The sequence below is a fragment of the Hippoglossus stenolepis genome, chromosome 5, assembly GCF_022539355.2.
Source record: "Hippoglossus stenolepis isolate QCI-W04-F060 chromosome 5, HSTE1.2, whole genome shotgun sequence".
Taxonomy (NCBI): Eukaryota; Metazoa; Chordata; class Actinopteri; order Pleuronectiformes; family Pleuronectidae; genus Hippoglossus; species Hippoglossus stenolepis.
This window is the reverse complement of record NC_061487.1, coordinates 12,869,572-12,886,697: the sequence shown is the minus strand read 5'-3', so window position 1 is coordinate 12,886,697 and position 17,126 is coordinate 12,869,572. Positions and strand designations below refer to the sequence as shown.

General features: G+C 39.9%; 2 protein-coding genes across 3 annotated transcripts; one reads left to right on the top strand and one right to left on the bottom strand.

Moving 5' to 3' along the window:
• Positions 1–127: 127 nt before the first annotated feature.
• LOC118109248 (ubiquitin-conjugating enzyme E2 Q2) lies at positions 128–11,383 on the bottom strand. 2 transcript variants are annotated; one of them, XM_035156204.2, is made up of 13 exons: positions 11,106–11,383; positions 8,204–8,308; positions 7,044–7,166; positions 6,889–6,945; positions 6,629–6,778; positions 4,962–5,046; positions 4,813–4,873; positions 4,644–4,734; positions 4,502–4,560; positions 3,713–3,761; positions 3,495–3,590; positions 2,588–2,654; positions 128–2,475 (listed from the first exon to the last, which is right to left on the bottom strand). In XM_035156204.2, exons 1-13 carry the CDS (start codon positions 11,262–11,264, stop codon positions 2,444–2,446), a joined length of 1,134 nt encoding a protein of 377 aa, XP_035012095.1. In that variant the 5' UTR covers positions 11,265–11,383; the 3' UTR covers positions 128–2,443. The 2 variants fall into 2 exon arrangements, with proteins under 2 accessions (XP_035012095.1, XP_035012094.1); XM_035156203.2 differs by having other exon boundaries at positions 6,629–6,781; positions 11,106–11,382.
• A 1,201-nt stretch (positions 11,384–12,584) lies between these two features.
• LOC118109246 (UDP-glucuronosyltransferase 2C1-like) lies at positions 12,585–15,877 on the top strand. Its single transcript, XM_035156198.2, has 2 exons — positions 12,585–12,739; positions 13,546–15,877. Exon 2 carries the CDS (start codon positions 13,563–13,565, stop codon positions 15,162–15,164), a length of 1,602 nt encoding a protein of 533 aa, XP_035012089.1. The 5' UTR covers positions 12,585–12,739; positions 13,546–13,562; the 3' UTR covers positions 15,165–15,877.
• Positions 15,878–17,126: the final 1,249 nt, after the last annotated feature.

The window sequence follows — 17,126 nt, the reverse complement described above, 5'->3', positions numbered from 1 at the left end:
TAGTGGACGACCCACTCTACCTCCTGAGCCACAGCGGCAGTCAATTTATACATCTGAGATAAGGAACAGGAATGAAAATTTTTCATCTTGTGGTTCAAATAACACACTGAAAAGACCACAAAGGCAATAATCTTAAAATTCTTTATTCATAAACTTGATGCAAGTTTACAAATTACTGTACAAGGTCAAAATTTCTTCAAATGGAAAATGAAAAAGAAAACCAAAGCGAGCCAACGTGCCAGACTGTCCTCTGTTTTTGTTGGTGCTAGAAAATGAAAATGAGTTGACATTTGAGATAAATGAATGCTTTCAACGCACTGTCCAGTTAGAGAAGCGTGCAAGTCTCTTCACCACAGCATGACTATCAAACTCAAATCATCTCTCAGTGTACCTTCTGATCAGAGATTTGGCATTTTGGAGTGAAGGAATCACAGGTGGATAAAGACTTTTTAGCAGGGGGAAGTTTTCTGTGTCGCTAAGCAACACAGGCCCTTAACACTGAGGAGACATGTTGTTCCTCACCGCTCAGATATATAGTATCAGACATGTAACAACAGGATATGGAGTAGTGTGCTGGGGAGAAGAATTTAAAAACATTTTGCTCAGAATGTGCTTGGTGTTAAAACTGACCTCTCCAGGCACATTGCTGCGATTTGTGCAAAGATAATTTTTTTATCAGGAATATTCAAAGATTACCCACTGGAATCTAATCTGTTTCAGAACTTGGGAGGGAAACAAATCTAAATACGACTGTGCTGCAGTCCTGTAATCAGTCTACAAAATTCCTTCCTCTCTTGAATTAAAAGAAACATGGCACGTATTATTGCAAAACTGATTATATTTCCTGTTCCTCACACCATACGAGTTTGAGAGTAAATCTCAACATCGGCGGAACAGAGTGTTAATCGATCCAAGAAAATAACCTGAAACTCGACATGTGCATGTATAGAGTCCCCTCCTAAGGATTGTTTGTTACCTGAGTTGCCATTCAAACGTGCTTTTGCAGACAGTGTCAACAAATAAACTGCAAAAGAACAAACAGATTGATACAGTGTGTGCCCTGTAGTATCGGGAGCAGCAGTACTGGTGGAGTACTACAGTATATTGCGAGGTCAAAGTTAAATGTTTCGGGTCAGTTCTTATTACACTATAAGTGATCCTTTTTTTTTTTTGTTTCACACCCAAAGAGACACCAAAACACATCTGTGGGATATTGTGATGGCAAAGGAAGCTCTGCAAATGTTGGAAGTTTAGCTGCTGGGTGAGAAAACAAGAGGCGGCAGAGAGGGGAGGAATCCAGAAGCAAATGATGTCATGCAACATGGTGGCAGTTTCAAAATTTAAACCGAGCAGGGGCTGAAATATTACAATTAATTAAGTGGATTAACTGCAGAAAAATCTCACATCCAAACAGATTTAATTTATTCCCTCTGTAAAGCCCATCGCAGCGCGGCACCAAATATCTTCGAGACGAGTCCGCTGAGCATCATTCTGTTAACTCTTCACATTTTCAGCATCAAACTAGCCTTCAACGTATACAGCCAAAATCAAGAAAAAGGCTAACAGCAGAGCTGAGCTGTTGCAGGGCCAAGGTGTTGACAGAAATAAGGCAAAAAGAGCTCATCAGCTTCAACATAAGGTCTGTTAGAATCTGATGCCACAATGCTCATCTTACCATCGTTAAAAGATATATAGAGATTCTGAAATATTACTAATCCACTGGCCAGGTCTTCACATTAACCACGGGTGGATTTGATCTTGCCTGCGAGCATTTTGGATCTGCTCGGCCAAGTATACTTCACACATTTAAAAAAAGTAAGAGCTAAAAGATACCGAGTGGTAGGTCGTCTCAATTTAAAGATAAGCTCCTAAAATATTGAAAATTGGCTCATGTATTGTCTAGGATGCTCAAATAAAAAAAAAACATTTGCCAAATAATATTTCTAAAAACAATATTTGCATTTATGTACCACTTATTTGCCAAAAATAAAGACAGAAAGAAAAAAAAAACTGGTGCAGTGAGGTGCCACTTAAAGAGCTTCTGTATCAATCTTTTTTTTAAATTCCCATTTAACTGACTGTTTGTGAAGCCCAGTTTGTCAAAGCAGCGAAAGAAAAAGAAAAAAGCATTTCCCCACATTTAAAAGGGAGAAAAGTTTTCTTTAAAGACAAAAGAGCATATTGAGAAAACAGGACTAGTAACACCCATACATCCTCCTCCTCACTAAAACACTGAGGGGAAGAAGCAAAGTGACACCAGAGTCAAGTCTTTTTTTTTTTTTCAGGAGCGGGGCAAAGGAGTACTTGTCAGATGAGCCAGCGAGATGGTTTCCGCGAGAAAGATGATATATTCCCAGTTAAGTCAGACAGGGGAAGGTATTCCAAAGAAAACAAGATACTTTGACCCAAAGACATGTTTCCTGTGCATAGTGGAGGCAGCTCTTTATCCGTCCTCTTTAGGTGGTGTGTACCAGCCTGGAAGAACAGACAAAAGAAAAACTGTTTGCCCACGATCTTTACCACAGTGAGTCTATTCAGCCACAATCACTCAGAAACATTAGATAAAAAATAAATATGAAACACTTACCATTCTTTTCGTGGATTTGCACAAGGGATTTGTATGACTGTTGTGCTCTGGCAAGATTGTACTGGTTCTGAAAAACAAACAATGCTCTGTAAATTTCCTGCAATGCAAGAAATTGCCATAACAAACGATGGTTCACATCTTGCTGCAATGCTGTGATTGCCCATCTCTCACTCCCCTGTCTCTTTCTACTGTTCGCAAAACATGACCAATGTAAATGCACCCGTCTCTCTAATATGCATTCATCATTTTTATGTCAGTAACATCTATGAGCCTCTACTGCAGCTGAAGTGACAGATAATACACTGAAACTGTGTTGCCTTCATGTGTGTCTGTTCAGAACTATAAACTACAGAAGTGTGAGATTTGTCAACTAAATGATAATAACTCGGCCACCAGGAATACTAGTTGCTAAAAAAAAAATTATATTTAGAATATCTATTAATGTACATACAGGTTATCATTTTTTTCCAAGATGTTACGCAACCAATCGCTACTAGCGAGAGCTGCAGCGCTTCGATATTATATTCAAAAAAATGAAAAAATGTTTTTTTAGGCTGTGTCAGAATAAACTGACATGTAAACACTTAAATGGCACAAGGTGAGATCACATTCACCACAAGCATGTGGATGTTAACAAGCAGGAAAAGAAGGTTGTTGCTGGTGCCAACGTTAGCCACACTCAGCAGACCAATGTGACATTCACCTGGAGACACTATGATCCGGATTACACTGTGATCAATTTACACTGTTTGAATGTTTTCTTTCTTTGAGAATAGTCAAGTAGTCTAAATTTTCATTTCGGTTGCATCGCCAGGGAAACTAGTTGTTAAAGAATATCCCCACTATTCACCTTTAGACGTGGTCAAACAACATTTTATGCAGCCTTATTCATTTTTTATATATTTACCTTATTGGCTCCAAACTGCACCCTGGCTTTTCCTTTCACCAGAGTTGCATTTATCTGCATAATGACAGATTCTATGGAATAGGCACTGCTCCAGCCCTGGAAAACACAAAACCACACAAAGCAGCGTTGAATCCACGTCCTTTGTTGGTTTTATTAAGACAAGAAAAATCACATCATAAAATGTAAGATGCCATAATATCAAACTCATGATCAAACACCTGTTTCGTGAGAAGTTCCATGCACAAGGCTCCTCCTCCTAGAACATACCTGAAATAAAAAGTTTTAAGCATGAGTATTAAACATTTTAAAGAAGATATTTACATTTGGCAAAGAAAGTATTCACATGAGAGGCTGAGGTCGGGTCTGGTTTACTTTGTCTGACTCAACATCAACTGAGATTCAGGATACATCAAAATGATTTAATTGATGTAAAAGGTATCAACTTATTTCAAAAGGTGCACAACTCATAATTTAAAGAATCACAGCGATCATGAGAAACAGCAGTCAACAAAAAATGTGGCGACCCGGTCACCCTCCCCCCCCCCACCACACACAGATGAACTGGTGCTTAAATCAACCACCCTCGAGTGGGACGCATGATCCTGACAGGCATTCTGCTTTTTGTGTCTGAACCTGAGAATTTACCAGACTACAGGCAAATGCGGAGTAAAAAATACAGTAGCCCAGCCAACGATGATTAAAAAATGACAATACCACACCATGACAAACCTTATAATAGGGAATATAGTCACGGCTCCTACAGGCCTGATTGTGTTGGTGTATGAGTGTTGCTTTTAGTGTCAGAGATGATGATTCACAGCCAATCATTAAAAAACAAACATATTCTGGACTATGCAGTAGGATCATTACTTTAAGTCCATACTGCACCTAAAAAACAACACAATGGGACAAATGATTATTGTAACAAGTGGGCAGCACTGGGTATGACCAGCGAGAATTCTTTCTTCATGTGTGAACTGGGCAGCAGGAGATCATGACACACTCACCCTCCGGACAGCACAGGGGAAATAACCCGTACAAAAGGTGGATCAAAGGGGAAATTATCCTGTCACATGAAAAAAAAAAAGTCAGTGTTGAGAAAATTCTTTACTCCAAAAACAAAATGAGAAAAATCATCACAAGACTCACTTTATAAGAGAAATTGAGCAGAATGTAGTCCACTCCTTCTTTTTCTTTTAAGACCTGCAAGTCACTATGCAATGGACTATCTGGGTCTACCCTGTAATTAAGAATGGCAAAGTCAACAGAATACACAATATATGGCAAAATTAAAATTGTAAAAAAAGTGAAAACTTACGTCCTTAACTTGACATGCCATTCATAAAGGCTGTCATTGACTAGTTCGACTGAATAAATACCTGCGAAGTGAACGACACAAACAAAGAAGTTAACTTCAATCTGATGATGAGAACTTGGAACAATAAAAATGGATGTCCGAGTAGTCACCTGTCTTGTAACTCTGTGATCTGTAGATCTCCCTGAGTTCCTTCATTAGGCGGTCTGAGGCTTGCACCGAGCCAGAGACTGCACCCTGCAACACAGATCCCAAAGCTTTATCACACAGGTGACTACTGAAAGCAGTCTTACTCATTTATGAATGCACACAATTACACATTTAAACATTTTCAACATGAAACTGGATAAAACAACTCTCCCTAAGCACATAGGAAAAGCTTCATGAAGCTTAGGCCCTGTTCAGACCAGGTACTAACACGTGGACAGCACAGAATATGTCTCCTGTGATTGGGTCTCACTTCCCTGCTCAATATGCAAATACACACATAGATAATTTCTGTTCACAGAAACCAACTAATGATGTTATATTATTTTTCCAGGGATATTGCTGTATTCCATACAGATGTATCAATTGCTTATATCAGTTCAGTTTCACACAAATGTGGGTTATTTTCAAAGTCTATACTGTGGTGTGTTACTGACTGCAAACACCACATGACCAGAACGGAGGAGTTTATGATTCCCGCTGTCATCTTCTCCAAAAGCAATGAGGCTGTGTTGGAAGATGATGGGCTGTGCTGCTGTGAAAGATGAGAACCAATCCTTTTTTGCTGGGAAGCCTATCATCATTTTTTTCTTGCTGGTGCCCTCTGCAGCAGAAGCAGCAGCAACACTGTGTTATGTGAACAGAGTGAGTCTGTGATTTGTCACGATGTTACTGTTGATCTGAACATGTACAAACTGAATGAGTTTGTCAGAAGGAATAAAAGCTAAGAATTTATGTCGGGTAGCTGTAGCTTTATCCTGTAGTAAGAGCTCAGTTACAATTTCCAGGTTGGAAAAACTCCAACACTAACAAATCTCCGATTTAACCTTTTTATCTCTCCCTGCTCTTTTTACTAGTAAACAGCAATGAATACAACTTTTGATTCACAAGGCTGAAATCTGATCGACATTCCACATCTAATCCTGTTTCAAGATGAAAACATTATTTTGGCTGACACTAAAAAGAACAGTGTTTGGGCCTTCTCATCAAACAAAAGGTGATTATAGAGATAAACTGAGATAAACTGACTTGTCATGTTTTTGTGCTGAGTAATATGGAGACTGCTGCCAAAAGTTAACATTCAAAGATTATGTCGAGGCTACAGCAAATCCTCACTTCTCTAATATATTCAGGCTGTTTTCAGAGATGACCTGAAGTCCAGACGTTATCCTGAACTTTTCCGCAGAGGCTGTATGTCAGAACGCAAATGTCTACAAAATGTACAGTGTGGGAGTGGGTGTGTTGATGATTTTTCTCATAAGCAGCAGATGCGAAACTGAAAGAACACAAACATGGATGAATAAGATGTAACATACATGTGGAAAACGCAGACAAAGATGTCAACTTAGAAAGACAGTGGCATTAGAGAGTTTTTAATGACAAGGCCCGATACGACGTTTCCACTGAATGTTCTGGAAATGTTCCTGTTGTTGTGATATCGCTGACTCGCACGATCTATCGCTGTGTTCTTCATAAAAGGCAGTTTCCCGAAACTATCAGGACGTAATTTTACAGATATTTTCCAGAGTTCATATCTGAACAAGGCTTTACAGTCATGAAACCCATTATTTTGATAGAAAATTTGAAAAACATGAAGTGAAGGAGCACTTACATTCAAGTGATCCTGTCTATGGTTTTTACGAATTTTCTCCAAGATGGCCAGATTTTCTTTTTCTATCCCATCGTCTTCAGACTTTTTTCCATCCACTGGCTCCTCCTCTTTCATGTCATAATGGTCAAGGTCTTGGTCCAGGTCAATGTCCTGCTGCCAAAGTGTATTAAGTATGTTTAGAAACAGTATGTAAAATAAATTCTATCACTAATATATAAATGATATGAATCCACTGAAGTGTCAGGGCTACATATAGGCACCTCTCCCATTTCTTCCTCCTCCTCCTCTTCAGATGTCACCTCATCTGACGGCCCATTCTGTAGCGAGGAGAAAACAAAGTGAGCCGATAGACTCTACAGTTTGGAAATGTAAAAAAAAAAAGGCAGAGGATTTCAATCTTGCTTTTAGTTCCTACCTTTCGCTCTTGAGTGATTGGACCAGCAGGTAGTGGCTGGTCCAGCATTTCTACATCTGGATGTTGTGGCAGGTTGTAAAGACGACAGAGATCACAAATGAGCCGCTTCAGCTGCTGGAGGAGCTGCGGATTAAACCAGCAAGACAAAAAGTCAATAATAAAAAAAAAAACTGCAAATATACTATTCTTACAAGTTTCCACTTTGGTAGACCTGTTCATTTACAAACCAGTAAAACAGTTATGATACAAAATCTACCTTTTTTCCCCCAAAAGAAATGTCTCCAGAAAAATGAGCATTGTGAGCTTAGACCAAAAAAGGTTTAAGCAATTGTGGCATTTGCAGAAATCTGTCAATACAAAAAAATCATTTTTGCCTACTCTTAAGCATGGAGGTGGAAATGTTAGAAATCATTTGGAGTTGTATAGCAGCCAGTGCCACAGGAAACATTGCACAGACAGAGAGAACAACAGATTACACTAAACATCGTCAAATTCTGGATGCAAATGTCCTGCAGCCAGCCGAAGACCTGAGAGTGGAAAGAGGCTGATTTCTACATCACAATGATTTCTACATCACATCTGACCGGAAAACCCATCATGAACCACTTGAAGAAGCTGAATCTGTGCGTAGATCTTGAACATGCTGTATGTGGGCAACCCAATAGCTGGGTGGTTAGGGCACGTAACACATTGGCAAAAACATGCCCTGAGCAGAAGGTCCCTGGTTTGACTCTTGGCGAGCCAAACTGTTTACTGCACGTTATTCTACTACTCTCTCCCAATGCATTTCCTGTGTCTATCAAATGAAGTCACAAAAGCCAAATAAATATATTTCATTATCATACATTTCATATCAGTAGGCTGCCAATGCTGGTGTTAGTATTGATTTAGTATGGTGCCCAAACCTTTGCACATGCCACAATTAAATAAAATGTTGCCCCTTTTGTTTAAAATCATGAAATACAAGAAGCAGCAAGTTAACATTTGAAGGAATTATTTTTGTCTTGAACTTTTTCACTTTTCCCAGGAATAACGTTAGGAAAAGGCGGTTGTATCTGACTGCATTCATACAAGTGTACCTCATAGAATCAATGTTGGCTATTTGACAGTAACATGTTGTGCACGCCTCTGTGACGCTGGAGCCACATCAGCCAACTTACCAACGTGCTGCCTTTTCTCACATCCTCTAAGCGCTCCAACACTTCAGCCAGACTGGGATCATCAGAGTCAACAAACCATATTGGGGGTGTTGAGGGATAGGATTCCTGCAACAGAGGCAACAATGGGACATGGAAATTTAGCCAGTCATGCTGATGTGTCGGTGTGTGAGGCTTTATTGCCATAGAAGCCTCATTTACATTAAATGTCAAAGTGTATTCCAAAGCTTTTAAAGACTTTAAAATCAAATGTCTTCGGACTGCTGCACACTAGCGGATTTTCAACTCTTGAACGATTTAAGAAAACGTGGGAGACCACAGACATAATGAAAAAATTTGACAGATTTTGAATCTTATAATCTTCAGAACACATACACTGGACGATTTGGCCAGAGTGTCAGTCCAAACACTTGCCGTTTGTAGGAAACAATTTCACAGTGGTGATTCCAGAGACTTGTAATCTCACAGAAACTCTCAATATCTTCTTTTTCTACTGTCCTTTTATGGCAGTTGGCAAATTACTTTTAGGTGCATTACAGCCACCTTCTGAACTGGAGTGTGGAACACTCGCATGACTTAACGTGATTTCAGAAGAAAAAGAAACCTGAAAGGAGGACCGACGTTGTGTTTTCTGTTTTGCAGCGAAAAATAAACAAGACAACAAAAATGTAGTCATGGCTGAGAGGGCTTATACATTTTGCACTGCACGCGCTATTGCAGGTTTCTGTCGGAGCCGACTGGAGATCAGGGAGGCTCCGACTCAATCAGTAGCATTTAGATTATTCTGTAAACTCCTCAGACTTCAGGATTATTTGGGCAGATAACCGGCACCAGGTGACCAGAAGTCGGGAACGACCCCGCGATTGTCGCAAGGGACCAATCGGCCCGATTATCCTCTAGTGTGCGGCAGCCTTTAGACCACACAACAGCCACAGACTGAACAAAATGATTTGTGTGCTGCCAGCTGCGAGAGTATCTTCAGCACAAATGGCTGAGTGATGCTCTAAAATCTTCAATTAGACTTTAATGCAGTTGTTAAATCATGTGTGGACTTCAGTTCACAGGACTAAAGACTCAGGAGGTAATTTTGAATTATAAAGCTGAAAGTCCTTCATCCAGGGGACTATAGTGCAGTGTGTAAAAAATACAGCTTCACTGTTGTGTAGGGATTGAAATACTGAATAACTGCTTTTTTAAGCCTGGACATTTTCCTGAAATTTTCCGGCAATAAGTATTTGTTAGTGGCCGCCCTACTCCACATCTTTTCAGGATCTTGCACAAAACATCAAAAAGCTTTATTCAAAGAAACTCCCATAAAATCTTCTTTGCAAGGACTATGCCTATCTCTCTGTGCTCTCCCTACACCTGGATTTGCTCAATTGTGTTAATCCAGTTGAAACCTATATTAACTACACCTTGTTCAGTTAATCCCACGATGGACGAGCAGGGGAGAAATTAAAACCACCTCTTACTTACTCACTTTTAATTTTCTAGTGGGAGGAATGTGATGTTGAATGGAGCTGTGGTTTTATCTGAGACTGTGGCTGGACTCAAAGGGGATTCAAGCTGAGTCTCAACATGACACGGTTATCGAAACATGTTAACAAGCCTGTTTGTTTGTCCCCTAAAATGGAGCATGGGTGTGTGTGTCCCAAAAGTGAGCATGAGTGTAAGTGTCCCAAAAGTGAGCATGAGTGTAAGTGTGTCCCAAAAGTGAGCATGGGTGTGTGTGTCCCAAAAGTAAGCATGGGTGTGTGTGTGTGTGTCCCAAAAGTGAGCTTTAGTGTGTGCATGTGTGTGTCCCCAAAAGTGACCATGAGTGAGAGTGTGTCCCAAAAGTGATCATGAGCAAGTGTGTCCCCAAAAGTGAGCATGCGTGTATGGATGTGTGTCCCAAAATTGAGCTTTAATGTGTGTGTGTGTATGTCCCAAAAGTAAGCATGAGCATATTCTGTGTGTCATAAAAAGTGTGCATGAGTGTGCGTGTGTGTAGAGAGAGGATGTGGTCAGGGTTTGTGAATCAGGTCTGTGCCACCTTAACCTTAGAGATTCACCCTCCATGATAGCTTGATAGTGAGAATTCAGATTCTTATATTAGCATAGGTTTTGCACATGATTAAAAAAGATGAGTCACTAATAATTTATATAATCTGGATAAACAAGCTGGTGTTGACGTGCATACAAAGGCCCATTATATGTTATGAAAATGTGCCCAGCTCACATTATAAGATGATTTAAAAAATATATATAAGCCTGATTGAATCGCAGTGATGTCTAATGCACATCCACGGTGTGTCGCATTCTACGTGGTTTAGCGTCCAGGTACGCGAGCCACTATCGTCGCCAGTTGAAGTTCGCCACATGGACCCGTCTATTTACTGAAAAGGCAGAAAACCCAGTGGCACTTAACATTCCATTAAACGGCGTCTGTGGACGGTTAAAATGTGAACGGGACATCCAGCGGGGCGTCCGCGATCATTGTGAAATAAACGTGGCCGGACAGCCGCTGTAATGCTGTGAAAGTCACCTTGTGTTCGAGCTAAACGAGGCTGAGATTAAACTAGCTAGCGTGGAGTCGGTAGAAAGTTAGATGTCGTAGTAGCGCAAACTGTAACGCAGTTATTTTGGCTAAGCTAACGTTACTCTCAGTGAAGAGGCTAGCTAGAGCTACCGCATCGTCGTTACTGCTCGACGTTTTATTGTTTTATTTTCAGAGCGGGTTTGACACCGGAGCCGCGGTGTTTGGTTTTATCCACTGGCTTATTTAAGACTTCGTGGTGGAAGGAAAATAAAAGCGAAACACTTTATTCGGGCTTGATGTGTAAACACGGAACCTTGCGCGGAATGGTTTGGTTTCAGGGGATAGTCAGTGGCTGTGGGTTTAGCCTGGCTGGCCTGGACTCACCGTGATGTTGCAGTGAATGATCAGCAGCTTCTCCCTCGTTACGTTGAACTGGCAACTCAGCTCGTCGGGTTTCCAGTCTATTATTCTGAATCGCTCGTGGTTTGGGTCAAAGATTGACTCCAGAAACTTCAGTTCGGCCTTTAGCCCCGACACCGACATCTTCTGCTCATCTCAAACCACCAGGCCGCTGGCAGGAGGGGAAGTCGGGGCGGAATGCGACCGCGCAGTTGAGTCGGTGCTCGGATCTCGCACGTTAGCGTGAGAACAACAACAAAGGGCTGGATGAGTCTATGGAGCACAATGTCACTGGTGTTGTTCACCCGCACTCTACACAACTTCAATATTCCGTCTCGAATTCAAAATCACCTTCTTGTTGGATATTATTATTACATTACATGTTTAATTTGGCTCGAATCTCCTGCTTCCAGGAGCCCAAAGAGACACGATTGTAATTGTATTCTGATAAATATGCAGATATTGTTTAATATATGTACAATATATGATATAGGAGCAAACAACATTTTTAGAGCGTTTTTAGAGAAGGTGGGTTATCAATTAACCCTGGTCCTCTGACCTACAGGGGCCCCTAAAAATGAGATTACATTTTAAACTGTAAAAAATATACATTTAATATGATATATGTACTATATGAGCAAATATTTTTGATACAATTTAAGAGAAAGCTGGGTTACCAAAATAACCCTGGTCCTCAGACCTACAGGGGCCCCCAAAGACAAGTTTAACCTTTTTACTGTAAATATATAGATATAGTATAATATATGTACAATATATAAAATAGGAGCAAACAAAAAGTTTAAAGAGACGACTGGGTTACCAATTTACCCAGACCTATAGGGGCCCTTAAGACAAGATTATAATTGTATACTGTAAATATATGTTTATGATATGATTTATATACAAAATACACAATACATGAGCGAACATAACATTTATTTATTGTAAAGAGAAGACTGGGTTACCAGTAGACCCAGGGCCTCAGATCTACCGGGGCCCCTGGTACAGTATGCTATACTGTAAATATACAGATGCTATAGAAGTTATTCAATGATTGATATTGAATATATACAATATATGTGCAAACAAAACTTTGATTAAGTTTAATGAGAAGACTGGGTTACCAATCATGGTCTCAGACCTATAGGGGGCCCCTAAAAAACGATCATACAGTAAATATATAGATATAGTATAATACATGTACACTATATATACATTATAGAAGCAAACACAAATTTGTTAAAGCTTAAATCAAAGACTGGGTTGCCAATTAACCATCTGATTGCACTGGTAAAAATCGGCATTCAAAGTTGTGTACACTGATTTGACACTAGGTGGCACCACACAACAGACAATTCTGTTCGACTTACAACTAGACATGAGCTGTTGCTGTAAGCAGTGTCATGAGTTGAGCACATATTTTACAGTAGGCGTCTTATCTGCAGCACAGAGCACCTTCTTATACAACGTAGCTGTGTTTCATTGAACCCAGAGAGAACTGTGCATAACTGCATGTCATATAGTTCATACTTTGAAGGGAAGAATCGAAGGTGCATTCAACACTCAGAAGTTGACACATTGTTGGAGTTGTATTGACTTTTCTGTACCAGTGGATTTGGGTAAGTGTTAATATAACTCAAGACTTAAGAGAATAAAAAGCTCTTTAATAAGCACAGAAACTAAAAAACAGTCATGAAACATGTGTTATGTTGAAACATGGTGTGAAAATTGGAGGTATGTGTATGCAATGCTAGGTAGTACTTGTTAACAGCCATTTCTATCAACATAAGTTCAAGAATATTTGATTAGTTGTTGTTTTGAGTTTACCTGCATTGTACACATGGCCAATCGATTGACAGGATAATGTTTTGTACAACTGTTTCTACTTGGGGTACTCTTCTGTTTACATTTTAATCACTGATTATAAGTAGTTAAGGTTTAATGGCGAAGTGCTATTGATCACTTGTAGAAGAAGTATTCTTATTAATAAAACATTTACTAATTGAAAATACTAATATACAAGTAAAAGTCCTTTATTTAAACATAATCTTTAAATATGAAAAGTACTTGTTCTGCAGTAATATGTCCTCTAACAACATTGACAGACATGTAAAACCTGACAACCATTGGTTAAATATTTAGCAGTGCATTATATTTTATAAGCATATCATAATGGTTTTTTAAAGACTTATATTGTGCAAAGTAACTGGCAAATACTGTAGTGGAGTAAAATCATACAACATTAGTCTCAGAAATCAAATGGAGTAGAAGTCTGTAATACCACCAAATGTAAAGGGAAATTACCTTAAAATTGTACTTGAGTAAATGTACTTAGTGATCTTCCACTACTATATCTCATGTTATAGTTTCTGTGAACATGTGAACCAGCCGGGCAGTACTATACTGACTTGTTTTTGTTTTTCAGGTAAGAGCACTGTGATCATGAAGGGGCCTCCCTTAGCTCTGCTCACCTTTACTCTACTGTTGAATGAACTATCCTGTGCCTCTGTGGGGAAAATACTAGTTTTCCCATTGGACGGAAGCCACTGGGTAAACATGAAAGTACTCATCGAGGCGCTGCATGCCAAAGGCCATGAGGTCACCGTACTTCGGGCGTATGACAGCTGGTACATCAGTGAAAAATCTCCTTTCTACACCTCCGTCACACTTCCAAGCACAGGTGGCTTCGAGGAAAACTTCGAAACCTTTTTGTTGCCACAGCTGGCGATCCGGCTACAGAGTAAGTCTATGTCTCCTTGGTCTCTCATCTGGACCCATATTAAATTGCAGCGGATAATTATAAACCAGTTCTCGGAGTTCCACAAGAGAGTGAGTGAAATGGTCGTTCAGATGTTTGAAGACGAAAACCTGATGCGTTCCCTTAACGATGCCAAATATGACCTGGTTTTGACCGACCCTGGCATCGGCGGAGGGGCCATGCTGGCACGTCGTCTTCAAGTTCCCCTTGTTTTCAATGTCAGATGGACCATTCAAGGTGAAGCTCATCTTCTCATTGCTCCTTCCCCTCTGTCACACATTCCTTTCACTGCAACAGAGCTGACAGACAGGATGACCTTCCCTCAGCGTATCAAGAATGTTTTGAGTTATGTTGTCGGGATGTACACGCTATCCTGCATCACAGAACCTCAATACAAACCTGTGGTTAAGAAGTACTTTGGTCCTGATGTGGATTACTCAACGTTTTTCCTGGAAGCTGATATATGGCTTATGAGGAATGATTTTGTCTTTGATTATCCGCGTCCTACGATGCCAAATATCGTCTACATGGGTGGATTTCAGTGCAAGCCCCCAAAGCCCCTGCCCGAGGACCTGGAGGAGTTTGTCCAGAGCTCCGGAGATCACGGGGTCGTTATGATGACCTTAGGAACTTTAGTCGGCAAGCTTCCCCAAGATGTTGCCGAGGAGATTGCTGCAGCCTTCGCTCAGCTGCCTCAGAAAGTTGTTTGGAGGTATGTTGGAGAAAGGCCGGTCAACCTGGGCAACAACACATTACTGGTCAACTGGTTGCCACAGAATGACCTCTTAGGACATCCCAAAACTAGGGCGTTTGTTTGCCACGGTGGCACCAATGGAGTTCAAGAAGCAATTTACCATGGGGTGCCTGTAGTCGGCCTACCCTTATTCTTCGATCAGCCCGATAACCTCTCCAGAATCAAAGCGAGGGGAGGAGCTGTGATTGTGGACATTGCCATGCTCGATAGGCACATCTTTGCAGATGCAATAAGGGCAGTTCTCTACAACTCCTCCTACAGGGAAAACATGCAGAGACTCTCGAGGCTACACAGAGACCAGCCCATGAAACCACTGGACCGGGCAGTGTTTTGGATAGAATTTGTAATGAGGCACAAAGGAGCCCCTCACCTGCAGACACAAGCCAACAAAATGTCTTGGTTTGTTTACAACTCTGTTGATGTCATCGCTGCTTTGTTGGCAGCTGTTTTGCTTTTAACATTCACCGGCATTTCAGTTGTAAGATTAGTGTGGAGAAAGATTTTTGTTGGAAAAAAGGTCAAACCTGAATAAATGAATGAAATGTGTGTTAAATCCAATCCTTTCTAGACATGATCCCAACAAGTCTCTGTGTGTGATGTTGCATTAGGAAAACTATTTTCTGTTCATAAAACATGAATAGAAAAAAGTTTTTTCTAGATTTATCCACTGGTTTAGGATTGTATCCAGTACAAACATGTGAGCGTGACTGAAGGTTCTCAAAGACAATATTAATAAAGTAAATTCTCTTTTGTTTACCAGTTTGTTTGCAACATCTTAGACACAGGAGCTTACAGGAGGAACAGCAACATAAAGTATCCATCCATCCATCAGCTTTATATCTCTGGAGTCAAAGTCCGAGAGCAGTGAACTTTAACGAGATGACCTTATGATTAACTTGTTGATTGACCAACATTCCTGTGTGTGTGTGTGTGTGTGTGTGTGTGTGTGTGTGTGTGTGTGTGTGTGTGTGTGTGTGTGTGTGTGTTTCTATATTGTGTGGTGTTCAAAGGAATTGTCTCAAACACACCTGGACCTGCATGTATTGTGTAATTTGCGTCAAAGCTCATCCTTGAGTTTTAAATCAGCAATTTGTCTACTTCCACGATGAACCTGAGAAAGAAAAAGAAAAATGCATATGTAAAGTGAGAGAATATATCTATGATTATATATTAAACAAATGGTCACAAGTTGGTTGGTCAAAATAAAAACATATACTGTTTACATAAACATATACATAAATATATACTGACTTCTATGACTTCTTGGTCTGTCTCATTTTATTTGTATTAGCTACTTTTCATTTGTCCTCTTGACTGTTCTTCAATTATGTTTATTCCTGTGTACATATTAGGTATAATATTAGCATTTGCGTTTTTAGTTTATATTTAGTTTATTGTTTAAATTCTTTGTTAATGAGTTCATCTTTTTTGTTAACAAACACAGAGTCTATGAGTTTATGTGTAACATAATTGAATTGCAGACCTCCACTGATAGTTTTCAAGATGTATTTCATTTGATTTTACATTTTGTTGTATTGAAATCAATCAGTTTCTTTACAGGTCCGGGTTTGAACAGTAGGTGGCAGCATAATGTTCTGCCATGGGATTGAGGAACCATGAAGTACCTTTTCCTTGCAGAGATAAGTATTATCTCTTCAAATATGTTATCCTACAGCCTTTTGATAAATTATGATGCGATATCTCACAGATTATCAAAATGTATTAATTGTACATTTAAACTATTGTACCTGTTTCCCTGATCGTGATCATACTCAGGACATGATGTGAGGGAAACCTGGTTCCTCATATCTCTGAATGAATCCAACATTATCCAGGTTTCTGATTGTCTGTGCAGGAGCGACTCTGACTTCTATATGTCCTGGATACTTTTTCATTATTATAATCAACAGTGGCCTATCTGACATTATGTAAATTCTGACAAAGTTTAATAAAATATATCAATTAAAATCTTTCTTAAATTATCCTGCATTATACAACTTACAGTTGAAAATAGTTAACAATAGGCCCTCATTGAATAAAAATGAAAATGTGTTTGATAGTTGAAACAGACAAGGAATATGCTGGTGTAATCAGAACATGCACTGTAGTAGATGAATGCAGCAAATGAATGAGGCTACTGTGTTGTAGGTGTGGGACTCCATTAGCCTCCATTAGTTCAAAGTGGAATAGGATTAAAAGTCTTCTTAAAGCCTGTGCATGTGCCTTTGAGGTCAGGGCTTAGTCAGCCTGTGACCGCTTGACCCAAGGCACAGTTTAAGACATAGTGGCACTTTGTTAAGCACTGAGTACTGTCATGGATGGATTATCATGACCACAGGCTCTGGACACAAACTCACAACAGACCCCTACCCACACATGCAAAATAGTTTATGAAGACTGGGTGTGCCTGAGAGCAACTTGAAACCACACAGCATATATCGCTTTAGGTTAAGAAGACATGAAGCGTCAGACACAGTCTTAATACATCGTAGCC